General features: G+C 46.7%; 1 protein-coding gene across 3 annotated transcripts in view; it reads left to right on the forward strand.

Annotated features, from left to right (window-relative positions):
- Positions 1-26,558, forward strand: part of LOC129783029 (transcription factor RFX3-like) — a 192,447-nt gene that overhangs the window by 58,567 nt on the left and 107,322 nt on the right. For all 3 annotated transcript variants that reach the window (XM_055792685.1, XM_055792686.1, XM_055792687.1), the window contains exon 2: positions 22,694-22,818. In XM_055792685.1, coding sequence (XP_055648660.1) covers positions 22,702-22,818 — 117 coding nt within the window. In that variant the 5' untranslated portion in view covers positions 22,694-22,701. The remainder of the gene's footprint in view (positions 1-22,693; positions 22,819-26,558) is intronic.

The raw sequence follows: 26,558 nt of genomic DNA on the forward strand, positions 1-26,558 counted from the left end.
TGACCACGTGCAGATTTTGTAATGAAATGAAGGATTATCTTGACAAAATCAGCAACAAGCAAACCTTGGGGAAGGCAAAGTCCTTTGGAGTACTTGGCAAGTAGACTATACCAGATCCATGACACATATCTCTGAAGGGTGGAAAATTATTATGACTGGAGTTGAAATACTGAGTGGTTTGGGTAATGTTTACCCTACACTCACTGCATTGACAACCACGGCAGGATTAAACTGATGGTTTGCTATGCACCCAATGCCACAAGAGATACAGTCAAATAATGGGTCACATTTTAAAAATAAAATAGTACAGGAATGATGTCTTAAGCATGGAGTTAAGTGGCCTTTCCACTTACCCTATTGACCCCAGAGTAATGGTAGAGTAGAAAGATGGAACAGGTTGCTTAAACAACAATGTAAATGGTGAAATGGTGATGTTAATTGGGGAAGAAACTTATAGAAGGCTATGTGAGCTTTGAACTCCTGGCACACACTTACTAGTAGTCCACTATACAGAGGTTTTTGTATTGGGTTTGTGTGGCAAGGCTTTGGTAGTGAGGGGGTTACAGGAGTGGCTTCTGTGAGGAGATGCCAGAAGCTTCCCCCATGTCTGACAGCCAGCTCCAGCCGGCTCCAAGATGGACTTGGCTCCAAGATGGACTCTGCTCCAAGATGGACTCGCTGCTGGCCAAAGCTGAGCCAATCAGTGATGTTGGTAGCGCCTCTGTGATAACATATTTAAGAAGGGGAAAAAACTGCTGTGCAACAGCAGCTGGGAGAGAGGAGTGAGAATATGTGGGAAAAGCAACTATGCAGATGCCAAGGTCAGTGAAGAAGGAGGGGGAGGAGGTGCTCCAGGCACCAGAGCAGAGATTCCCCTGCAGCCTGTGGTGAAGACCATGGTGAGGCAAGCTGTCCCCCTGCAGTCGATGGAGGTCCACAGTGGAGCAGATCTCCACGTGCAGCCAGTGGAGGACCCTGCACTGGAGCAAGTGGATGCGCCCTGAAAGAGGCTGTGACCCCATGGAGAGCCCATGCTGGAGCAGGCTCCTGGTAGGACCTGTGGCCCCATGGAGAGGAGACCATGCTGGAGCAGGTTTTCTGGCAGGACTTGTTACCCCATGGGGGACCCACGCTGCAGCAGTCCATTCCTGAAAGACTGCACCCCGTGGAAAGGACCTACGCCAGAGCAGTTTGTGAAGAACTGCAGCCCATGGGAAGGAGCCATGTCAGATAAGTTTGTGGAGGACTGTCTCCCGTGGATGAGACCCCATGCTGGAGCAGGGGAAGAGCGTGAGGAGGAAGGAGTGGCAGAGACAACATGTGATGAACTGACTGCAACCCCTATTCCCCATTCCCCTGCACTGCTCAGGGGGAGGAGGCAGAGAATTTGGGAGTGAAGTTTAGCCCAGGAAGAAGGGAGGGGTGGAGGGAAGGTATTTTAAGAGTTATTTTTATTTCTCATTACCCTGCTCTGACTTTTGATTGGCAATACATTAAATTATTTTCCCCAATTCGAGTCAAGGTGTTACAGTTTTATAGTTTTAATGAATGAGTTCAAAAGCTACTGAAACTCTTCATTTAGAAAATTTAAAAAAAGGTTAGAAAATTCTGTTTCCAAATTTTTAAGTGCACAAATATAAGAGTTTTTATAGGTGACATACTTGCACTGTTTTCAACAAAATCACATAATGGTGGAAACATTTCCAAACATATATTTTCAAAATGCCCTCTGCATAGCACAGGTTTCTTTTGAAAGGCATTTGCTTTCTCACACCTTGTTAAACATTACCTTTACCTTGAACAGACAGATTGTGTTTATTTTTTTGAAAATAGCTACATAAGATAATAAGATAATAAGCAGCAAATACACTTATGATCACTTACCTGTATGCACATATATATATATAATTAAATAATTCAAAATAGTACTCATACAGTGCTCACCAAACCAGCTTGCAGGACTGGGGCGTTGAAATTGTCAGTGGAGAAAGACTCACTCACTCCTGGTAGGAACCTGTGGCCTGTGGAGAGGAGCCCACGCTGGAGCACGTTTTCTGGCAGGACCTGTGACCTTGCAGGGGACCCATGCTGGAGCTGTCTGTTCCTGAAGGACCGTACCCCATGGAAAGGACCCATGCTGGAGCAGTTCTTGAAGAACTGCAGTCTGTGGGAGTGACCCACATTGGAGAAGGTCATGGACGACTGTCTCCCATGGGAGGGACCTCACGCTGGAGCAGGGGAAGAGCGTGATGAGTCCTCCTCTTGAGGAGGAAGGAGAGGCAGATACAACGTATAATGAAGTGACCTCAACCCCCATTCCCTTTTCTCCTGTGCCATTTGGGGGGAGGAGGTAGAAAAGTTGGGAGCTGTCGCGACGGAGGGAAGACACAGTCGCTCAATATGAGTGATCAGCAGACTTCGTTTATTGTCCCTTACAGTCACCTTTTATGCCTTGTTATAATTAGCTCATACATATTACAAAAGTTAAGCTCATTATTGGTTAGTTGCCTAAATACCAAGCCCGCCCCTTGTTTCTCTTCTGTAGTTTTCTGTTCCCACCTGCAACATTGTTTTCCCACCAAAATCTTCCTGTTATTGTGTAACAAGGACAGCCAAAGACAGTGTATTTTGCTTTACTTCAGATAGGCTGAGAGCGATGTGCATTTTTGTTCAGCCAGCTGGACTATGTCTATGTGACCCTTTTCAGCTAGCCAGTTATCCACAATTCCCCCGTTTTTATTTTGGGCGACATAGGCTTGGTTGACAATCTTCAATAACAGCGTTTTAACACAGGAAAACTACATAGCTAAGCACTACTAAAACTATTACCATAATGATAAAAAAAAAAAAGAATAATAATAATCCCGTTTGCTATGAGATTGTATCTTTGCTGTCAAAAGTTCGAGTTTTTCATGCATGGTCCTCTGTGTGTGGGATTGGAACAGATGTCGAATAGATTCCAGAACAGGGCCCATCGCAAAGTGCTGGCAAAGCAGCGTTCTCGCATCGAGCTCCTCCAGCGTGCTCTACAGCAGGTTTTACCCAACGGCTGGGAACCCAAATAGTGCCTGAATTGGTAGAAATACAGACATAACCACGCCCCACATAAATCACCTCCACAGGACCTACCCATTGTCCTGTTTTTGCATCCTTATACAGTACTTTCATGTGTGGTGGCCTGGGGGGTTCTGAGCCAGCGTGGTGCCTTATTATAGGCGGCTCATTACTGTCCCCAAACACACACAAATGATTAAGCACAAAAAGGGCTTTCACCACCCTTTCTCTTACATCCTGAATCTCTTTGAACTTTTCTATATAATGTTTTAGCGTCCCGTTAGCCCGCTCTACAATTGCTTGTCCAGTTGGAGAATGAGGGATTGCAGTAACATGTTTAATATTCCACATTTGCATAAAGCGTTTGAGTAGTCCGCTACCATATGCAGGACCGTTATCAGTTTTAATAGTAATAGGCACCCCTAAAACAGCAAAGCAACTAGTTAAATGCCGGCGCACGTCCCGGACCTTTTCCCCGGGCTGTAGTGTGGCCCATAACATATGGCTATAGGTGTCTATAGTAACATGCACATATTTGAATCGACTGAATGCAGGAACATGAGTAACATCCATCTGCCAAACATCATTAGACTTTAGTCCTCGCGGGTTGACCCCGCAACCAAGCCCCAAGCCTGAGTTATGGTGACTACATATAGGGCAAGCCTTCACAATGGCCCGAGCCTCCTCCATAGACAGTTTGTAGGCTCGTGCCAATCCCTTCGCATTTTGATGGAAGATCGAATGGGCTTCTCGGGCTCGACAATGTGGTGCTAATGGGGGTTCAGTAGTGATTGCGACGAGACGATCAGCTCGAGCATTGCCCTCTCCGAGGCCTTCTTCCCACTGGTGGCTTCGGATATGGATCACCGCATACGATTCCGATCTCTGTGCGATTGCAAGCTGCAAGCTCACAAGTAGTTCTGTCAAGCGTTGATTCTTTAATTCACGCACGCTTGCATCTTCAATCCGGCTGACTATGCCGGCAACATAGAGAGAATCTGTGACTACGTTCAGTGGGACATCTCTCCATCTAATAAATGTCCAGACCACTGCATAGAGTTCTAGCGTCTGTAGAGAATCCTTTGGCTGCGCTTGTAGAATTTGGTGTTGCCACCCTTGCTCATCTTTCCATGTTATGGCAGCGGTCCTAGAGCGTCGACCCGCATCAGTAAAGGCCGTGAGAGCGTGTGGGATAGGCTGGCTGGATCACTTCGGCTTAACAATCCAGCCCATGTTCTCCATCCACGACAGGATGGGTGATGGGAGTGGTTTCACTATTATCGCTGCTCCATCGTGGAGTAATGCAGCCTGCAGTTCCTCGGAGTTCTGCAAGTACCACTCCAAGTCGATCTGTCTCATCGGCACCCATATCGTGCCAGGAGGAGTGCCATCCACCTGTAAAATACGACAGCGACCTTTCTTGATCAGCTCCGTCAGCGTCGAGATCTTGTCTTGTATTGTGCGTCGTGGTTGCAGTGGGGGAGCTATCCATTCCAATACGATGGTGGAGTACTCCCCTTTCTCCCCCGTTTTTATTTTTTGCTGTGTTAGAGCACCCATGAGGTACTGAGTGCCACACAAGATAGTCAAATCGATGGGTAACCCTACAACATGCCGATGTGTGGAGCGCGCAGTCACCATTGAAGCTATTTGTTGTAACGTTTGTTCTTGCTGTTCAGTAAGCTGTACTGGGGTTGAAGGATCTGTCCCTCTCAACAGGGGGCGTAGTTGATTTAACAGTTCATTGGGGATGCCCACTACAGGCCGGAGCCATTGCAGATCACCGAGCAGTCGTTGGGCGTCGTGAAGGGTTTGGATATCCAAGTGGAGTGACAACTTTTGAGGCTGAATTGTTGTATCAGTGATGCGCCACCCCAGATACTTCCAGGGGCTTGATTCTTGCACCTTTTCGGGTGCTACTACCAAGCCCCTAAGCTTGAGTTGTTCAGTTAAAACCTGTTTTTGTCGTAAAGAGAAGGGTGTTGGCTGGGCTAACAAGATGTCATCCATATAATGGTAGATTAAAGTCTTAGCCCAGCGTTGTCGCAAAGGTTGTAGTGTGGCAGCAACATAGAGTTGACACAAGGTGGGCGAATTTCTCATTCCTTGCGGGAGGACCGTCCATTCAAAGCGTTGGTCCGGTCCCTCCCGGTTGATCGCGGGTAAGGTAAAGGCAAATCTGCGCTGATCATCTTCATGTAAAGCAATTGTGAAAAAGCAGTCTTTCAAATCTACAATGAGTAAATGCCACCCTTCCGGTATCATAGCTGGGTTGGGTAATCCGGGTTGTAAGGCCCCCATATCATGCATCTGTTTGTTTACCGCTCGCAGATCATGAAGCAATCGATATTTTCCAGACTTTTTCTTGATAACAAAGATGGGGGTATTCCAGGGGCTCGTTGACAGACGCAAATGACCTTGTTGATACTGCTCTTTAACCAGTTCATGCGCCTGTTCTAGACTTTCCCTTTTTAACGGCCACCACTCTATCCACACTGGTTCCTCTGTCTTCCATCGGAGTGGGATCGGGAAAGTCCAAGCAATGGCCGCCCCTAGAAAGGGAGGTCTGAAGTGAGGACCATCCCCATTTGGGCCAAGATATCGCGGCCAATCAAAGCATGCACCCCCTCAGGCAATGGAATAATTGAGACACAACAGTTTATAACTTTGTCAGCTATAGTCCATCGCAGAAGGGGGGATTTGCGAGCGAGGGTCAATCCCCCCACTCCTGCAACTGTGGCATTGGTCGTACAGGTTGGCCAATGCACCGGCCATTTGTGTGTACTGATTATAGAGACATCAGCGCCAGTATCCAACAGCGCAGTAATCGAGAGTGTCTGGTCTCCATACTGCACTGTGACCGATCGCCGTGGTCGTTGTTGCAAGCCAATAGTCAATAAAGCCATTTGTCCTGTAGACCCAAAGTTACCTTGTCCTCGAGGTTGTTCTTGCAGTGGTTGGAGGGTGCCTGCAAGATGCGGTAGTGGAATCAGCTGGGCTATCTTGGTCCCTTTAGGTATAAAGAGTGGGGGAAACAGCGTCTGAGCCATAATATGAATTTCTCCGTGAAAGTCCTTATCAATCAGTCCCACCAAAACATTGAGTCCCAACATGGTGGCTGATGAACGCCCGATGAGTAATGCTCCAACAGCTTGTCCGCCTATACAAACTGGGCCTTGTATGCCAGTAGCAAGTTTTGTAGGCTTTGAGTCCAAGAGGGTACAATCTACTGTTGTTGCCAGGTCCAAGCCAAGGCTTCCGCTGGTTGCAGGTCGGAGAGGAAAGGATTTTGTGCTGCTGGGCAGGCAGCCGCTTTTTGTGTCAGCGCGGGGCGGCTCTTCCCGCTGGGTCGCCCGTTTCCCGATCGACGACAAGCAGCTTCATTGTGAGTGTCCGAGCGGCAGTTTCGGCACCATACGGAGTTGGCATTGCAGTCCCGTCTCACGTGTCCGGTGGCACCGCAACGGAAGCACCGTAGATGAGATGGGCCGCGGTCATTTGATCGCCCAGCAAAGGCTTGCAAAGGAGCAAGGGCTGCTAAGACCTGACTCTGGGTAGACTGCGCCTGCTCTTTTAAAGCACTCCCTAGTTCTTTTATTGCCTCGACTAACATAGCCTGGGGCCCGACTGGCACTTGTGCCATTCTTTCCAAAGCTTCTTCTATGGTCCATGTCCCTGGTAGCATAGCTAGGATGTTACGTGTGGCTGGGTTACAATTCTGTATGGCACACTGCTTTAAAATGGAGCCTTTGAGATAGTCTTGCACCCCAGCCGCCTGTATGGCGTTTGCTACCCGATCGATAAATAACCCAAATAGCTCCTCTCTTCCCTGCTTGATTCCCATATAGGAAGGGATTCCCCCGGGCTCCTTTATACGGTCAAGCGCTAGTCTAGCTAGCCTCATCGCTTCCTTTGCCTTATCCGGTCCCATCAGTGCCTGCGCTTCGGTTCTAAAATAGGGTCCTAAACCCATCAGCTCCTGTAGAGTAACCCCATGCAGTGGGTCCCCTGGCTGTCTAACCACTGCTACCGATTCCTGACAAGCAGCCTGCCAATGAGTGTTAAACAGAAGCTGCTGATGTTGGCTCAAGATTAACTTCATTATACTGCGTATGTCACTCGGGAGTAAGATATTAGTTCCCCAAATATAATCTAACATTTGCCTGGTGGGTTCCCCTTTTAAACCTGACTCACTCACTTAGCCCGTAGCTGAGTTAATAATTTCCAATCTAAGTTAGTGAGAGAAACCGTGATATTCCCCTGCGCATCTGGCTGTGAATACGTGACCGGGAAAGCCTCATGCACGATTCCCGCGGCAAAATCGCGTTCACCCTCAAGCATAGCACTGTCTGCTATCTGCTTCCAGACCTTTTGCCTATTTTGGGCAACCTGAAGGCATTCTGCAGAAGGATTCGTACATTCCCTACTCTACGGGGGTTTTACGGTCTATCTCCTCGCTTACGTCATCATTCCCCGACGGGGGGGGGGGGGGGGGGGCTGAGGGATTCAACGAGGGCGGCGACGGGAAGGGCGACTGGTCCCAGCTTCCCGCAGCCCCCTGCTGAACCGTCAGCGTACGCACCGAGGGAGGCAGCGGGCAATCGGGGGGGGAAGCCGATTTCCCCTGCCGTGCGGCTACTGCAGTCCCGCTTGCAACTCCCAGCCGCTCAGAGGCAGCAGCAGCCGCTCTCTGTTCGGCTCGATGTTGCAAAAGGGCATTAGTGACAGCCTGCCACGGTTTCATCGGGTTTTTGGCAGTTTTATTGGCTATTACTTCGGCAAACAGTGTGTCCCCATAATTACGCCACTCTGCATGCTCGAAAACCGTATCTGGATTCCCAAAATGACCCCTCGCTACCCCATACGCTAATAACCCGGGTAATTCCTTTTTACAATCTATGTCCCGAACGCTCCGCTTTTCTAAAAAGCATATGAGCGAATCGTACGTCGCTTGTCTCTCCATACCTTCGTCAGCGCTGTTGCAGCCTTTGCGAGACTTCGGCGACGCGTGGCCGGCGGGACCCTCTGTAGGTGCTCCCGGGCGCGGGGACTGTGCCCTTCCGCCTCCTGCGCTGCTTTCAGGACCGGTACCCGAATCTCCGTCGAACCGTGGCTCGCAGGTTCAGCCCTCTCTAGGGTCCCTGTTCGGGCGCCATTTGTTGCGACGGAGGGAAGACACAGTCGCTCAATATGAGTGATCAGCAGACTTCGTTTATTGTCCCTTACAGTCACCTTTTATGCCTTTTTATAATTAGCTCATACATATTACAAAAGTTAAGCTCATTATTGGTTAGTTGCCTAAATATCAAGCCCGCCCCTTGTTTCTCTTCTGTAGTTTTCTGTTCCCACCTGCAACATTCTTTTCCCACCAAAATCTTCCTGTTATTGTGTAACAAGGACAGCCAAAGACAGTGTATTTTGCTTTACTTCAGATAAGCTGAGAGCGATGTGCATTTTTGTTCAGCCAGCTGGACTATGTCTATGTGACCCTTTTCAGCTAGCCAGTTATCCACAGGGAGCGATTGGTCAGTAACTGGTGAGTGATCTCCCTCTCCTTATCTGAACCCACGAGCTTTTTGTTATATTTTTTTCTCCCTCTGTCCAGTAGAGGAGGGGGAACGATAGATCGGCTTGGTGAGCACCTGTTGGCCAGCCAAAGTCAACCCACCACAATCACAGAGACATAAGGGGATGTAGGACACCACCACCTGGAGCAGCCAATAGATGTTGCTAGTTTCTGTTTTTCACCTGGGACAGTCAATAATTAGTGATGTTTTCCTAATCTCTCAAACCAATTTTTATTTTTCCAGACTGTTTTCCTGTTCTTGCAGTTAGAACAGCCAATGACAGTTACCGATTCCTTCTTTTTCAGGATGTTTTCCCTCTTTTCCATACTATTTTTCTTCTTTCCAGACAATAAGTTGCTGCTGTTACAGTTTCTTGGTTTTGTGCTTATCGATGATATCTTAGGATATGTCCAGTTTCTAGGTACCCAGCTGCACTTCAAAGATGCCAGTTGTGCTTCTCAAGGATGCTTTTGGTTCATAGGCCAAGTTCCCAGGCTGGCAGGCATTTTCTCTGTCGGTATTTCAGCAGACATCTATTCAGCATTTTTTCCCTTATAACCAGGTCATCTTTATGGCTGCTCCCATCAGGGATACCTTGTGTAGTGTATGTGACACATGACTGCCTGACATACGGACTGAGTGAGGGTACCAGTGTCAATCCATATATTAAGTATTAGTAAAGTTTAAACTTTCTTATTTTTTTTAAATAAGTATAAATTCTACTATTTCTTCCTCCACTCCAATGTATCATCTTGTGCACCCCCCTGGGGTGCATGCACCCCCCCTTTGAAGACCATTGGTCTAGAACACAAGACATCAAACAGATGATATACTTTGTCCTTCCAATTTGAACAGTTTTGGACCAATAGCATGGAGGTGAATGATTGTATTTATTACCTACTCTTTGAGTTCTCTTAGTCTGTCTTGGACTCTGACAGTTGTCATCATGACACACTTTACTCTCTGGGCACACTCTGTCAGCTCACTTGCCTCTCTCTCAATTCACTTGCTCCCTCTCAGTGTACACTCTCAGTGTTCTCAATTGATGCACTTGCTTGGCTTTCTAGCTTGATCCTATCGACACTTTCACTGGACCTGCCTGTCCAGCTCCATGTCAGTGCTCTCAGCTCACTCATTGCATCTTCTCTTCTCCCTCTCTCCTCTCAGCATTCCCCCTCTCCTCTCAGCATGCTCTTTACTCTCATTGTTCTCAGGTCTTGCCTCGCTCGGTGCTCTGCTCTTGACTCTCAGCTCAGCACTCCCTCTCAACTCCCTCTCTCCTGTCAACTCTTGAGACTTGTGTCTCTCGATTTGGTGCTCCATCTGTCAAATCACATGGTCTCTCAACTCTCAGTGCTCCATTTCTTGATGCTAGCTCTCTTGGCACTTCTTGGCTCTTAGCATACTGTCTTGGGGCTTTCACTTGGCTATTGGCTCTTTCTCTGCTCTCTCATGGCATTGTCTGCTCTGGATGCTCGCTCAGCACTCTGTCTGCTCTGGGCACTCTCTTGACTTGCTCTCGGTTATCCGCACTCTTGACTCTTGGTGCTCCTGTTCTTGACTTTTGCTCTGCTTTTTACTCTCTTGATGTTTGGATCTCTCAGAGCTTGCTTGGCACTCTGGACACTTTCTCTCCACTTGCTTCTGACTTTCAGCTCACCCTCCTCTCTTGGCACCCCTCCCTCATTCCTCCTCTCTCAGTCCCCTCTTGCCTCCCACTCTCGGCTCTTGCTCTCAGCCCCTCCAGCCCTCTCTCCAGTCTTGGCCTTTGCAGGATCCTCTCTTAGCCCCTTCTAGGACCTAGAAGGATTCTCACTTGTCCCTCTCCACTCTTGCTCTTCTCTTTCTTGCTCCCCACTCGTCTCACTCAGCCCTCTTCACCCCTCTATCAAGCCTTTTTTTCTCAGCCCTTTCTCCCTTCTTGATTTTCTCTCTCGGTCCTCACTCTTCAAGCCCCCCCCCCCCCCAATCTGTTGCTCTCCTCTCTCAGCCCTCACTCCTCTCATTCTCCCCTCTCTTGGGTCCTGCTCCCCTTTCACTCTCCTCTTGCTTGGCCCTTGTTCCTCCCCCCCTCTGCTTTATCTGCCCTTTCCCTCCTCTTGCTTCCCCCTCTATTGACCCTTGCGCCTCTCGCCCTCTGCTCACTCACCTCACTCTCCCCAACACCCATTTAGTTCACCTACCGTTCCCTTCTCTTGGCTGTCACACCCCCCCCCCCACCCCCCCGCCCCTCAACCCTCACACCTCCCAACCCACTCACCCCTCTCACTCTCCTGTCTTTTGGCTCTCACCCCTGTAGTTTTCCCCTCTCTCTGTGTCCTCTCTCACTCCTCTTGGCTGTATAGAAATCTCTCTTGGCTTCTTGTTTCTTGTTGCACTCTTTTGGCTCATACTCCCCGTTCCTCGGCTCTCAGTCCTGGTTCCTTGCTTTTGGCTCCCCTCTCTCTCAGCCCTCGCTCCTTGTTTGTGGCCCTTGACCTCAGTCCTAGCTCTCTTCCCTCTCTTGCTCCTCTCAGCCATAGCTCCTCCCTCTTGGCTCTGTACTCCTTGCTCTTGGCTGCTCACTCTTTTATCCTCTCGTGTGGTCCTTGGCACTCAGTCACATTTCCTTGCTCTTGGCACTCCCTGCCCCCCCCAATCCTCATTTCCCCCTCACTCCTCACTCCACTCCCAGTTCTCATCCCTTGCTACTTGCTCCACTCACCTTGTCAGCCCTCCCTTGCTCCTTTCTCATCTCAGCCCTTGCTCCTTGCCCTTGGTTCTCTGCTCCTTGCTCATCACTCTTGCCTGCTCATTCTTGGCTCTTACTCCTTGCTGCTCTTTTCCCCTACTCCTTGCTCTTGCTCCTCAGTCTCAGACTGCATTCCTCTCAGCCCTTGTGTCTCTCTCCTTTTGCTCCTCTCTCTTGGCTCTCATGCCTCTCTTGGCTCTTGGCCCTTGCTCCTCTGGCTCATCTTGGCTCTCTTGCCTCTCCTCACTCCCCTTTCCCCTCCACTTGGCTCTTGCTCCCCTCTCATCTTGGCTTGCCTTTCCCCTTGGCTCTTGCTCCTTGCTGTTATCTCTTGGCCCTTGCTCTTGTTCCTCTCTCACTCCTCACAGCTCTGTGCTCACTGTCAGCCCTCGCTTGCCTTTCACTCCCCCTTCTCTCAACTCTAACTCCTCTGGTGTTCCTCTCACTCCCTCCCACTTCAGCCCTTGCTCTTTGTGCTTCTCATTCCCCACTCAGACAGCATTCTTTGCTCTTCTTGCTCTTCTCTCTCAGCTCTCTCACCACTTGTTCTTCTGTCTTGTCCTCTCCTTACTCCTCGTGCACCCCTCTTGGTCCTTACCCCTCTAGCTCTCCTCTCTTAGCTCTTGGTCCTCTTCTCCCTGATCTCATTTCTTCTCCATAATGCTCCCCTCTTGCTCTCCTCAGTCTTGGCCTGTGGTCCCATTGCATGCACCTCTTGCTTCTTTCTCTCTCAGCCCTAGGTCCTTTCTCTGCTTTCTCCCTCATCCCCCGCTCCCCTCCCTTTTGGCCCTCACTCCTCTCACACACACCTCCTCAGCCCTCATGACCCTTTCTTCTCATTCCTATCTCAACTCTCACTCCTCACTTGCTCTTCTCTTTCTTGGCCCTCACATATTGTGTTCCCCTCTTTCTCTCCCCCTCTTTGGCCCTCACCCCTCTTGCTCTTCTTCTTGCCTCTTGCTCTCCTCCTTCTTGGCCCTCGTTCCTCTCACTTCCCTTTCTCTTGGCCCTCACCCCTCCATTGCTCCTCTCATTCTCCTCCCTCTCACGCCTCACTCATCTCACTTCCCCTTTGCTCTGCTCCCTCTCAGCCCTTGCTCCTCTTGTTCTCCTATCTCACAACCCTCGCTCTCCCCTCTTGCTTCCCCCTCTATTGGTCCTTGTGCTTCTGGCTTTTCTCTTGGTTCCCCCTCTCAGCTCTCAGTCATTTGGCTCTCTCACTCTCTCTCTTGGTCCTTGGTCCCATTGCAATAACCTCTTGGTCCCTTCTTTCTTGGCCCTTGCGCCTCTTGCTCCCCTCTCTCTTGGCCCTCACACCTCTTGCTTTTTTCACCTCTCATTTCTTTCTCCATTGCTCCTCACTCATCTCACTCTCTCAGCCCCCAATTCTCAGGCTCTCCTCTTTCAACCCTCACTCTTGGCCCTTGGTCCTTGTGCTTTCCTCTCTCTTGGCCCTTGCTTATCTCACTTTCCTCTCACTTGTCCCCCACTCCTTTTGCTCTACTCTTGCTCCCCTCTCACTATTTGCTGCTCTCTCCTCCCTCTCAGCTCTTGTGACTTGTGCTCACCTCTCTCTTATCCCTTGCTCCTCTTGCACCCCCCTGCTCACACCTCTCCCTCCCTTCTGTCATTCCCATCCCTCAATATTGGCTTGCTCCCTTCATTCCTCATGATCCCAGCTGTTCCCATCATTCCCCTCTCATACCCCTCACTCCTGGCTCCTCCCCCCCCTTCCCCTGCTTCCATCCCTCCCCCCTCAGCTTTTGCCCACTTTTCCCCTCTCCCGCCATCTCTTTCATCTTGCCTCATCTCACCTCTTTTGTGCCTCCCTCTGTCCCCTCCCTTCCCTCTCTCATCTCTCCTCTCCCATCCTCTCCCATCTCTCTCTTCTTGTCTCTCTCATCTGGTCTCTCACCTTGCGTGTCATGTCTCTCATCTGGCCACTCTTGTCTTGCCTGGCCTCTCATCTCATCTATCATCTCTCTTTCCTCTCTCTCCTCTTCTTGTCCCATCTTGTCTCTGTAAGCTTGTCTCTCTTATCTCATGTCTTGCCTGTCTCATTTTGTGTCTCCTCTCATCACTCATCTCGTTTTTCCTCTTGTGTCTTACCTCATGTCTTATAGCTACTGTGCAGCATTTTTTACCTTTTCTTAAACATGTTATCACAGAAGCACCAAAAGCTTCTCTGACTGGCTCAGCCTTGGGAAGCGGTGGGTCCATTTTGGAGCTAGTTAAACTGGCTCTGTCCAACGTGGAGGCAGCTCCTGATCTCTTCTCACAGAAGCTACCCCTGCAGCCCCCCTCCCTGCCCCCAACTTTGCCACGTAAACCCAATACAGGCCCCCAAAAGGGCTGTTGTGGTTTAACCTCAGTAGGCAGCTCAACACCACGCGGCCACTCACTCACTCTCATCTTGTCAGGTCTCTCCTGTCTCTTGTCTCACCTCTCTTATCTCATCTGGTCTCACTCTCTTATCTTCTTGTCTCTATTGGCTTGTCTCTCATCTTGTTTCCTGTCGCATCTCTCTAATCTGTAGTCTCTAGCCTCTCCATCTTTCCTCTCATCACTCGCCTCCTCTTTCTTGCTTCTCCTTTCTCACCTCCCCTTTTCCTCTTCTCTCTCATGTCTCATTTAATCTCATCACTCATGTCTCATCTTATCTTTTGTCTCTTGTCTCATCTCTCGTCTTCTCTCTCACCTCCCCCCATACCTCTCGCCTCTCCTCTCTCTCCTCATCTTACCTCTCTTGCTTCATCTTGTGGTCCCCCTGTGCCCCCCCCCCCCCCCAATCTCTCACCTTCCTTGTGTCTCTACTCTCTCAAGTTGCTCTTGTTCCTCTCATCTCTTGTTGCATGGTGTCCCCCCACTCTGCATCTGGTCTCCTTCCATCTTCTCATCCCATGCCTTGTCTTGTCCCAGTCTCTTGATCCTTCCTCTCTACTCTCCCTCCCCTCCCTTTCCCCTGTTCCTCTCTTGTTTCTCCTTTTGGCCATCATGTCTCTCTCATGTCTCAGCTAGCGTGCTTTGTATCTTTCTCTCTCATCTAGTTTCCTTTACCTCTTCTGTCCTCTCTCATCTCTCTCTTCTCATTTTCTCTCGTCGCTCTCCTCCTGTTGTGGTTTAACCCCGGCTGGCAACCAGGCACCATGCAGCCAGTTGCTCACTCCCCCTCACTCAGAGGGATGGAGAGGAGAATTGGAAAAGGAATATAAAATTCAAGGGTTGAGATAAGAACAATTTAATAATTTAAACAGAATAAAGAGGTAAGAACAACAACAATAATAATACTAACAATAATAATAATAGCAAAATGGAAAGGTGGGGGGAAAGGGCAAAGCAAAAGCTGTGCACGCAAGCAAAGCAAAGCAAGGAATTCATTCACTGCTTTCCATCGGCAGGCAGGTGTTCGGCCATCCCCAGGAAAGCAGGGCTCCATCACGTGTAACGGTTACTCAGGAAGACAAACACCATAATGCCAAATGTGTCCCCCCCCCTTCCTTCTTCTTCCCCCAGTTTATATACTCAGCATGACATCATATGGTATGGAATACCTCTTTGGCTAGTTTGGGTCACCTGTCCTGGCTGTGTCCCTTCCCAGTTTTCTGTGCCACTCCAGCCCTCTGGCTGGCAGGGCCCAAGAAACTGAAAAGTCCTTGACTTAGGATGAACATTACCCAGCAACAACTAAAACCATCAGTGTGCTATCAACATTGTTCTCCCATCATAGCCAAAACACAGCACTGTACTAGCTACTAAGAAAAAAATTAACTCTATTCCAGCTGAAACCTGGACACCTCCCCATCCTTCCCCTCGTCTTGTCTCCTCTTGTTTTACCCTCTCTTGTCTCGTGTAGGTTGGCTTGTCTCTCTCATTTCTTGTCTTGCCTTGTCTCTTCCCCCCTCTTTAAGCTTTCATCTTGCATCTCTCATATCAACTTTTCTCCTTCTCCCTCTCTTGTCCCCCTGCTCTTCCCCTCTCTTTTATCTTCCATCTCTCCCCCATCTTCTGTCTCATCTCTCCCCTTGTCTCATTATCACCTCCTTCGTCTCTCATATCTTCTCTCATCTGTTCTCTCTTTTTTCCCCCATCTCTTGTCTCATCTCTCATCACTTGCCCCTCTCATCTCTTCCCTTGGCTCATCTCTTGTCTCTCACCTCTCCTTACATCTATTGTCTCTCTTGCCTCCCTTGTCTCTCTTTTCTCTTCTAACTCATCTCCTGTCATCTCTTCTCATTTCTTGTCTCTCGTTTCTCGTCTTCCATCTTTTTTTGTCTTTCATTGTGTCTCTCCTCTTACCTTGTCTCCTTTTTTCTCTCCTCTTGTCTCACTTCATATCATCTCTTGTCCCATCTTGACTTCCTTCTCATCTCTTGTCCCTCTTGTCTCTCATCTCATCCCTTGTCTCAGCTCTCTTGTGTGTCTCTCATCCCTTATCCCTCTCTTACCCTCCTCCTCCCCCCCATCTGGCCTCTCTCGTCTCTTTCATCCTGTCTCTCCATTCTTGTCTCATCTCGTCTCTCATCTTTCCTCTCATGTTGTCTTCTCTCATCTCTTCTTTAATCTCAAATCATCTTTTATCTCCTATCTGTTGCCTCATCTCTTGTCTCTGTTGCCTTGTCTCTCATGTTATCTGTTTTCCTCTTGTCTCTCATGACACATCTCTCCCCTTGTCTCATCTGTCTTGTCTTTCTTATCCCTCTCTTGCCCCTCCCTCATCACCCTCTCGTCTCCTTCTATTCTCTCACCTCCTTCTATTTTCTTGTCTCATACTTCACTTTGTCCCTTGTCTCACCTCTTACCATTCCTCTCGTCTCTTGTGTTGTCTCTCTCATCTCATCTCTCATCCATTGCTGTCACCTGTTGCCTAGTCTCCCCTCTCCTATCATCTCCCATCTCTCATCTCTCCTCTCTCGTCTTGTCTTGTCTTCTCGCCTCATCTCCCATCTCATCTCCTCTCTAGTGTCTTGTCTCTCCTCTCATCTTATTTTTCTCTCCTTGTCTTGCTTTGTCTCATCTCTTGTCTAATCTTGTCTTTTCTCTATTCTCTTCTTGTCCCTCCTCTCGACTCTTGCCTTATCCCTTGTCTTGTCCCTCTTCTCTCATCTTTCCTGTCCCTTGCAACTCTTGTCTCTCTCATCTCACTCTCCTCTCAGCCTCTTCCCCTCTACTCTCACCCCACCTGGCCTCTCTTGTCTCTCTCATCCTGTCTCCATTCTTGTCTCTCCTCTCTGCTCTCATCATCTTGTCTTTTTTCATCTTGTCTCACCTCTCATCTTGTCATCTCATGTCTCATCTCTCTTTACTTGTCTATTGCCACTTGTCTCACCACCCCTCTCACCTACCCCTGTCAGAGGAATGAAGGCAGTGGGTTGATTAGCATTGATAACATGCAGCTGTGGCCTTGCCTCAAAGGCAGTGGGTTGATTGACATGGATGATGTGCAGATGTAGCTCGTTCCCACTAAGTGGTTAAATAGCCCTGAGGATTGTGGGAAAGGGGGTGGATGGAGGGGTAGTAGTGCTGTCTGGTTTTTGGAGGAAGGAGATGCAGTGCAGGTAGTAGAATCTGACCAATGGTAAAGCCTTGTTGCAGTCTACTGGTTTTTTTCGTGCTGCAACAATTGGTGCCCTGTGTGAGGCTGACTGAGTTGGACTCAGACTACAACATTCCTCCTCTCTCTTTCCCCTCCCTCTTGTCTCCCTCTGTTGTCTCCCCTCATGTCTCATTCCTTGTCTCAACTCTCTTGTCTCTCTCCTGTTCCTTGTAACACAGGAGTAAACAGAAGGATAAGTAATGAGAGAGATGAGAGTTATCTGGCCTACCTTGTCTAATGTCATGCTCTCTTTCTGTCTCTCATAGTCCTGTGTCTCTGTCTCCTCTCCTCCTGCATATCTCCTGTCTCTCAGCTAATCTTTATAACATCTTGTATCTCTAATCTCTTGTCACTTTCTCACCCCCCTCCTCTCTACACCCAACATACCTTTTATCCTATCTCTTTATCTACATTTGGTCTTTCTCATCTTGCCTTGGTTCCCTCTAGTCCGTATCTTGTCTGCTGCCTCTGTCTCTCATCTCTATAATCTACCTCATCTGTCTGTTATCTCCCCCATCTCTCATCTCTCCTGTTTTTTTTGTCTTTTCTCTTGCCTCTCATTTCTCCTCCCTATTGCCTGCCCCTTGTGATGCTCTCTCTCACCCCTCATTTTTCTCTGGCCTCTCTAGTCTCTCCTGCTTGTCTGTCTTCTTTCTTGGCTCTGCCTTATTTCTCTCCCCCTGGTCTCTCATCTCTCTCCTCTTGTTTCTCTCTCCACTCATCCTGTCTCATCTTATCTGCCTTGTTCCTCACCTCTAACCTGTCTCTTCTCTCACCTGTGTTTCGTCTCATGCCCCTCTTATCTCTTGCCTCTCTCCCCTCTCATTTCTCTCACCTCTCATCTCTTCACTTATCACTTGTCTCATCTTGTCTGTCTCATGTCTCATCTCTCATCTGTCTTCCATCTCTTCTCTCTCTCCAGTCCTTGTCTTGTCTCCTGTCTTCCCTCCATCTCTTGTCTATCTCCTCTTGGTGCTCTCTCTCAGCCCTCTTGGGTCTACATCTCTTGGCTTTCTTGGCCTTTGCTCTCATTTCTTGATCTCAACTGTCTTGAATTTTGTAATCAGCTCTCATGTCTCACAACTAACTTCCTCATCATGCTATCAACTCTCTCACTCTTCAGTACTCTCTCTTTCTCACTCTCTATTTTGTTTATGCTCCATCTCCTTTTCTCTCCAGTCAGTTGGGACTTTCTTTTTCTTTTTTTTTTAAGATTCTTTTGGCAGTATAAGCTCTTAGCATAGCCCCCAAAGCCAACAAAAAGCAGAAGTGTTGCTTTCTTCCAGAAATAACAAATAGGTGTTTTTCTAGGGTTGGTGTGGTCAGTGTCTACCTCTCAATTATACTTGATTAAATATGTTATGGCTTGACCCTGAGCAGCAGCCAAGCACCCACACTCCTTGCTCACTACCTTCTTCCATGGGATGGGGGGAAAGCAGAGGGAAGGTGAAAAGACTTGTGGGTTAAAACAATGACTGCTTAAGAAAAACAAAAGCTGTGTGTGCAAATGAAGCAGACAGAGGAATTAAGTTGCTACTCCCCAATGGCCAGCCATGAGATGGCCAGCCACTTCCTGGAAAGCAGAGCCTCAGCATGCTTAATGGTTTCTTGCTAAGACAAATGCCATAACCGTGAGTGTTCCCCCTCCCCTTCCTCCTCCTTTCCATGAGCTTTTTTTTGTTGAGCATAATGTCATATGGTATGGAATATACCTTTGGTCAGTTGGGGTCAGCTGTCCTGGCTATGTCCCATCCCAATCTCTTGCCCACCCCTAGCCTACTGGATGGGGGGGGGAGGAGTTGGAGAGAAATCCTTAATGCTGTGCAAGCACTGCTCAGCAACAGCCAAAACATTGGCCTATTATCAACACTTTTTAGCCACAAATGCAAAGCATGGCACCATATGGGCAGTTATGAGGAAAATTAACTCTGTCCCAGACAGGCCCAGTAAAAAATGTAATGCTGATTGATGCATTGGCCAAACAAAAAGGATTCTACAAGTACAGAAACAGCAAAAGGAAGACTAGGGAAAATATCACCTATGGCTGGCTGAATGGGGTGGGAGAACTGGTGACAAATGACATGGATAAGGTTGAGGTACTCAACTTCTTCACCTCAGTCTTTACTGGTAAGACCAGCCTTGAGGATTCCCAGTTCCTGAGACCAGAGGGAAAGTCCTGAGCAAGGAATATTTACCCTGTGTGGAGGAGAACCACGTATAAGAGCACTTACACAAACTGAACATACATGAGTCCATGGGGCCTCATGTGTTGTACCCATGAGTGCTTAGGGAGCTGGCTGATGTCATTGCAAGTCCATTCTTGATTATCTTTCAATGGTCATGGTGATCAGGGGAGGTTCCTGACAAGTGGAAGAGAGCAAATATCACTCTGAGAAAGGCAAGAAGGAAGATCTAGGGAACTACTGGCTGGTCAACTTCACCTGTATTCCCAGGAAGATGATGGAGAAAATAATCCTGGACACTGAAGGACATGAAGGTGCTTGGTAGGAGTCAGTATGGATCTATGAATGGGAAATCATGCCTGACCAACATGATAAGCCTTCTACGATGAGTCAACTAGCTTTGTGGATGAAGGGAGATCAGTAGATGTTGTTTATTTAATAGTCAGTGAGGTGGACTGAAACTGGCTGAATGACCAAGCCAAGATTGTTGTGATCAGTGACGCAAATTTCAATTGGAAGCAAGCCACTAGTGGTGTCCCCCAGGAGTCTATACTGGGACCAATACTTTGTGATATCTTCATTAGTGACCTGGAAAATAGGACAGAGTGCACCCTCAGCAAGTTTGCAGATGATACAGAATTGAGAGGAGTGGTTGATAGACCAGATAGCTGTTTTACCATTCAGAGGGACCTCAACAGGCTGGAGAAATGGGCAGAGAATCGCATGAAGTTTAACAACAGGGAATGCCAAGTCCTGCATCTAGGGAGGATTTACCCAAGGCACCAGTACAGGCTGCAGGCTGACTAGCTAGAAAGTAGTTTTGCATAGAAGGAAATGGGTATCCTGGTGGACAAGAAGCTGAACATGTCCCAGTAATGCACCCTTATGGCAAAAAAGGCCAAGAGTATCCCTGGCTGCATTTGGAAGAGTATTGTTAAGAGGTTGAGGTAGATCCTTTCTCTCTACTCAGTGCTAGTGAGGCCATATCTGGAGTACTGTGTTCAGTTCTGGGCTCCCCAGTACAAGAAAGGTATGGACTTACTGGAGCAAGTCCAGCAAAGGGCCACAAAGACTGGAGTATCTGCCATATGAGGAGAGGCTGAAAGAGCTGGAACTACTTAGCCTGGAGAAGAAAAGGCTCAGGGAGGATCGTATCATTGTGTATAAATACCTGATGGGAGGGAGTGAAGATGAGGGAGCAAGACTCTTCTCAGTGGTGCTCATTGACAGGACAAGAGGCAATGAGCACAAATGGAAAAAAGCAGGAAATTCGATCTGAACACTCGAAGACGTTTTTTTTACTGTGAAGTTAGTCAAGGACCTTACCAGGTTATCCAAAGATGTTGTGGTCTCTATCCTTAGAGGTATTAAGAACACAACTGGACATGGCAACTTGCTCTAGGTGACCCTGTTTTGGGCAGGGGTGTTGGACTAGATGGTCTCAAGAGGTCCCTTCCAACCTAAACCGTTCTGTGATTCTGTGCAAAACTGAGGAATTCTCAAATTCCTAGTAAGTATAAGTCATCCTCAGTCTTCTTTCTGATAATCTAAATAGGTTTTCTTTGTAAGGCATTGTCCTGGTTTCAGCTGGGATGGAGTTAACTTTCTTCTTAGTAGCTAGTACAGTGCTGTGTTTTGGCTATGATGTGAGAACAATGTTGATAAACCGCACTGATGTTTTCAGTTGTTGCTGGGTAATGTTTATACTAAGACAAGGATTTTTCAGTTTCTTGGGCCTTGCCAGCCAGAGGGCTGGAGAGGCACAAGAGAGTGGGAAGGGACACAGCCAGGACAGCTGACCTGAACCAGCCAAAGAGTTATTCCATACCATGGGACATCATGCTTGGTATATAAACTTGGGGAGTTAGCTGGGGTGATCGTTGCTCAGGGACTGGCTGGGCATCAGTCAGCGGGTGGTGAGCAGTTGTACTGTGCATCACTTGTTTTCCTTTCTCCCTTTTCCTTTGGATTTTATCCTTTTCCCCACCTTTCTATTATAACTGTTGTTGTTACTATTGTTATTATTATTGATATTGTTGTTGTTCTTACCTTTTAATACTGTTTAAATTATTAAATTGCTCTTATCTCAACCCTCGAGTTTTACATTCCTTTCTGATTCTCCTCCCCACCCCTCCGGGTGGAGGGGAGTGAGCATGTGGCTGTGTGGTGCTTGGTTGCTGGCTGGGGTTACCAACACAGGCATTTTCCTTTGCTGTTGGACTATTTCTGTGCTCTATCCAGATTTTGAATATTTCTCTTAAATATGTCAGCGTCACAACCTCATGTACTTTTTTAGTGTGTGCCTCACTATTTTAATAGGGGTAAAATCCCCATTTATAACTCCAGTGATTACATTAACACTTTCTGCTAAAGCAAGCTTACTTGAGTCACTTTTTCACTATGACCTTTAAAATGCTTTTCAGGGTCTTCTTTTCAGGTTGTAGCCCCTCATTCTATCACCTGCTAGAGCTTTAACTCGGCATTTGAATATGAAGAATTTATAGTGCAGCTCAGTAAACCAGAGGACAGCTTTGAAGAATGGGTAGTCATTTACAAGCTGGTGGGAGGACTTTGACTTATTTCGGGTTTTTTATGAGTTGTTCCTGAAGTCACATAAATAAAAAAAGTTTATGTTCATTTACATTATTAAATAAGATATTTTGAGTGCAAGTAAGGTAAGAGAAAACTTTGACTATTTCTGTGTATAAGGATTTGAACTGTTTCAGGGAAGAAAATAAAGAAATTTCTTTCTGGTATTGCATATTTTACCCATTGTGTTCTTACAAGACACTTTATTCAGCATATGTTCTTTCTGAAAGCTGACAATATTGGAAGTACTATAATTTACTTGTATTGTGATTACTATAGAAATTACTCTTTTAGTTTTTTAGAATTGCGATGAGTTGGTAAGCAATGTTTCCAGTGTTCAGTTTAATCGCATTGATTATTGCAAGTCTTTTTGTGAAGGCATGCTTAATTAAGAAGTTAACATTTATATGTGCAGTTTCTAGAATTGTTTTTGTTCATATAGGTAGCTCAAAGTGTGTTGTCTTAATATGGTATAATGTTTTGAGTCTCCTCTCAAAATTTGACAATAGTTGCAGCTAACATATACAAGTGTAGTTAGAGAAGAATCAGGCCTGTGAACGGATTTTTTTCTAAAAGTTCTTTACCTCAAAGTAATAAGTAGGTTCATGTGTACCTTGCTTCTGACTCGATAAATATATTTGCTATTACAAAGCAGACTGTAAACTGTTAGAAAAAAAATTCATGAAGTCCAAAGCTTATTCTCTTCTTGATGTGCTGCAAGCTCTAAGCAGACCTTAGATTAGACAAAGCAATAATATATAATAGAATTTTCTAATATGTTAGGCCAAAGCAGCATTTTAAAAAAAGAAAAAATAAATGAAGTATCTCCATGTACTCATGTAATAGTACGTGAAACAATCTTTAGCTAATCCCCAGAATGGATTTTGGGTGAATATTATTTTAAAAATCTGAATAAGTGACAAAAAGAAAAGAAGTTTGTGCTGAACTTTTAATTTTACATTTTAATTTCATTCAGAGACCACGATGCAGACATCAGAGACTGGGTCAGACACAGGTTCGACTGTGACTTTACAGGCATCTGTGGCTGGCCAGGCAGCAGTGCCCACACAGGTAGTACAGCAGGTACCAGTTCAGCAACAGGTAGGTGTCTATTAATTTTGGGAAAACAAAAAACCCTGGCAAGACAGAATGATGCATTTCAACAGGTGTAGTGAAGAACTGATTTTGTACAAGGGTATAAAACCAACTCTTTTTCACTGTTTTATTAAATTTTATTTTGCTGGAACTAAAATAGCTAAGTAAGCAGACATGCAGTTTTCAGGGTTTATTTCTTGAACTAGAATATCTGGCAACCACCAGAAATACATATGCATGAGTCTAAAAGAGGATTACTATGAAATGTGTACAGTATTGCATAAAAAATTACATTTAAGTTACTGAGTATTCACATTTATTCCTTTGAAAGGTTGATAAGGAATATGGATTTTTTTAAATAAATACAATATATATGTAAAATAAAAAAAGCAATGTAATTTTGTACTTCTAAGCTGGATTCCCTGCAGGTTTTTGCACAACTGCAGAAAGGTATTTGAAATAAAACCATATGTAATGCATAATTTGGATTTGCTGGAGAATTAAAGGGGCTTCTGTAGCAGCCAGCTCAGCACACACTTCTGTGACATGATTAATCACCTATGCAGCCCCACCATCGTTAGAGGGAGTGGTGCATGCAGAGATTGAGGGGGGAAGTGAAGTTGGAAAACAGGAACTGCATGTGAAGACCCATGACTTTTGTCCAAGACTCCTTTAGTACATGTAATTTAGTTGTTTTGCGGTTTGTTGGTTGTTTTTTTTTTTTTTTTTTAATTATTTGTTCTAGTTGGAAAGGACCTACAATGACCATCTAGTCCAACTGCCTGATCACTTCAGGGCTGACCAAAAGCATATTAAGAGCATTGTCCAGATACCTCTTAAGCACTGACAGGCTTGGGGCATCAACCACCTCTCTAGGAAGTCTCTTCCAGTGTTTGACCACCCTCTCAGTAAAGAACTGTTTCCTAATATCTAGTCTGAACCTCCCCTGACACAGCTTTGAACTCTTCCCACTAATCCTGTCACAGAATACCAGGGATAGCAGATCAGCACCTCCCTCTCCACTTCCCCTCCAGTCATCTGTCAGTGTTTTAGGTTCTTTGGGTGAAATCTGATGTTCTTTTTCAACATAAACTCACTTCACAGCTTCAAAAACAACAATATTAAAACTGAGAATAACTTGTTAAATTATGTAAGTCTGTTCTGTGCTAGTGGATCACTGTTGTCCAAACTAAAACTTCTAACATTTTGTTAAATTTAGTTTTTAAATTTAAAAGTGATGAATTTTTCTGCATGTTCTTTGCAATGCTGTTAACTGCTTCATACATTTCACTAATAATTTTCCCTGGTGTACAGACTCAATTCATAATGTCTCAATTTCATTAATATCACTTCTACTTATAACGTACCTCAGAATACATTTGCTTTTTTCTTGTTTTAAACATCCCCCAACAAAAACAATGAAACAAACCAAAAACCACCAACATTTCAGAAAAGCGTTTAAGTATTGAGCACTTAACATGAATTTAAACATTGGTTTAAACGTTGTGAGGTTGAAAGGAACTGGAACTTCTGGGGGTCATCTTGTCAACCCCCTGCTCAATCAGGGCCACCTAGAGCCAGTTGCCTAGGAACATGTCCATGTGGCTTTTGAATATCTCCAAGGAAGAGACTCCACAGTCTCTCTGGGTAAGCTGCTCCAGTGCTCAGTTACTCTCTGTCGTGGTTTAACCCCAGCTGGCAACCAAGTGAGCTGCTTGCTCACTCCCCCCCCCCCGCCCAGAATGGTGGGGAGGAGAGTCAGAATCTGAATATAAAATGAGGGTTGAGATAAGAACAATTTAATAATTTATACAGAATAAGAAGGTAAGAACAACAATAATAATAAGTTATAATGGAAAGGTGGGAGAAAAGGATAAAATCCAAAGGAAAAGGGAGAAAGGAAAACAAGCGATGCACAGTACAACTGCTCACCACCCACTGACTGATGCCCAGCCAGTCCCCAAGCAACGATCCCCCCTCCCCAAGTTTACATACCAAGCATGATGTCCCATGGTATGGAATAACTCTTTGGCTGGTTCAGGTCAGCTGACCTGGCTGTGTCCCTTCCCACTCTCTTGTGCCTCTCCAGCCCTCTGGCTGGCAAGGCCCAAGAAACTGAAAAATCCTTGTCTTAGTATAAACATTACCCAGCAACAACTAAAAACATCAGTGTGTTATCAACATTGTTCTCACATCATAGCCAAAACACAGCACTGTACTAGCTACCAAGAAGAAAGTTAACGCCATCCAAGCTGAAACCAGGACACCCTCATACTAAAAGTGTTTCCTTATGGCCAGATGGAACCTCCTGTATTTCTTTTTGTGCCCATTACCTCTTGTCCTGTCACTAGGCAGGAATGAAAAGAGCCTGACTCCATCTTCTAGGCACCTTCCCTTCAGGTATTTATATACATTGAGAAGATCTCCCCCACCCCAAGCTTTCTCTTCTCTAAGCTAAACATTCCCAGCTCTTTCAGCTGGGAGCCCAGAAGTGGACATAGGACTCCAGGTACACAGTACTCAACTGGTGCTGAATAAAGGGGAAGGATCACCTACCTGGACCTACTGGTAATAATTTGCCTAATGCATCCCAGGATACCGTTAGCCCTCTTTGTGGCAAGGGCACACTGCTGTCTCATGTTCAAATTCATGAGGTTCCTGTCAGCACATTTCTACAGCCTTTTGAGGTCCCTCTGGATGGCAGCACAACCCTGTGATTTTTCAGCCGCTCTTCCCAGTTTGGTGTTATCAGTAATTGGCTGGGGGTATACTCTGCCCCATCATCTAGGCCAGGGGTCCTCAAACTTTTTAAACAAGGGGCCGGCGTGCAGATGAAGTGGGAGGAAGTCATCTGCGGCTGCTTGGTTTTCCCCCCCAAACCCTGGTGGGGGGTGGTCTGTAAATACCAGGGGCCGGATTGAGGACCTTGGGGGGACGTATGCGGCTCGCAGGCCGTAGTTTGAGGACCCCTGATGTAGGTCATTAATGAAAGTATTGAACAGGACAGGACCTAGTAATGGCCCCTGGGGTACATTGCTAGTCACTGGCCTCCAACTAGACTTTGTGCCACCAAAAGGCTTTTGCTGAATTAGGACTTTTATATAGATCTCTCTCTTTTAAGTTAAAGATTTATTAACAGAATCACAGAATGTTTAAGATTTGAAGGGACCACTGGCAGTTACCCCTCCCTGCTCAAGCAGGGTCATCTAGAGCTGGTTGCCTGATGGCATGCCAAGAGAACTTTTGAATATCTCCAAGGGGGTATAATCCACAACTTCCCTGGGAAACCTGTTCCAGTGCTCAGTCACCTTCACAGTAAAAAAAAGTCTTTCCTGATGTTCAGATGGAACCTCTGTTTGTGCCCATTGCCTCTTGCACTTTCACTGGGCACCACTGAAAAGAGCCTGGCTCCATGTGCTTTGCACCTTTCCTTCGGGTATTTGTACACACAGTGAGATTTCCCCCTGAGCCTCTGGGCTAAATAGCCCCAGCTGTCTCAGAAACGAGACTTTGTGTCACTGATCACCACCCTCTGGGCCCAGCCATTCAGCCAGTTTTCAATCCACCTCAATGCTCATCCAGCCCCTATTTCAACAGCTTCTCTACAAGGACCTTATGGGAGACAATGTCAAAGGTATTCATGAAGTCTAGGCAGAATTATCCACTGCTCTCCCCTGGTCTACCAGGCCAGTTATTTCATTGTAGAAAGTTATTTTGTCAAGCATGACTTTCCCTTGGTGAATTCA

The sequence above is a fragment of the Falco peregrinus genome, chromosome W (assembly GCF_023634155.1).
Source record: "Falco peregrinus isolate bFalPer1 chromosome W, bFalPer1.pri, whole genome shotgun sequence".
Lineage (NCBI taxonomy): Eukaryota > Metazoa > Chordata > Aves > Falconiformes > Falconidae > Falco > Falco peregrinus.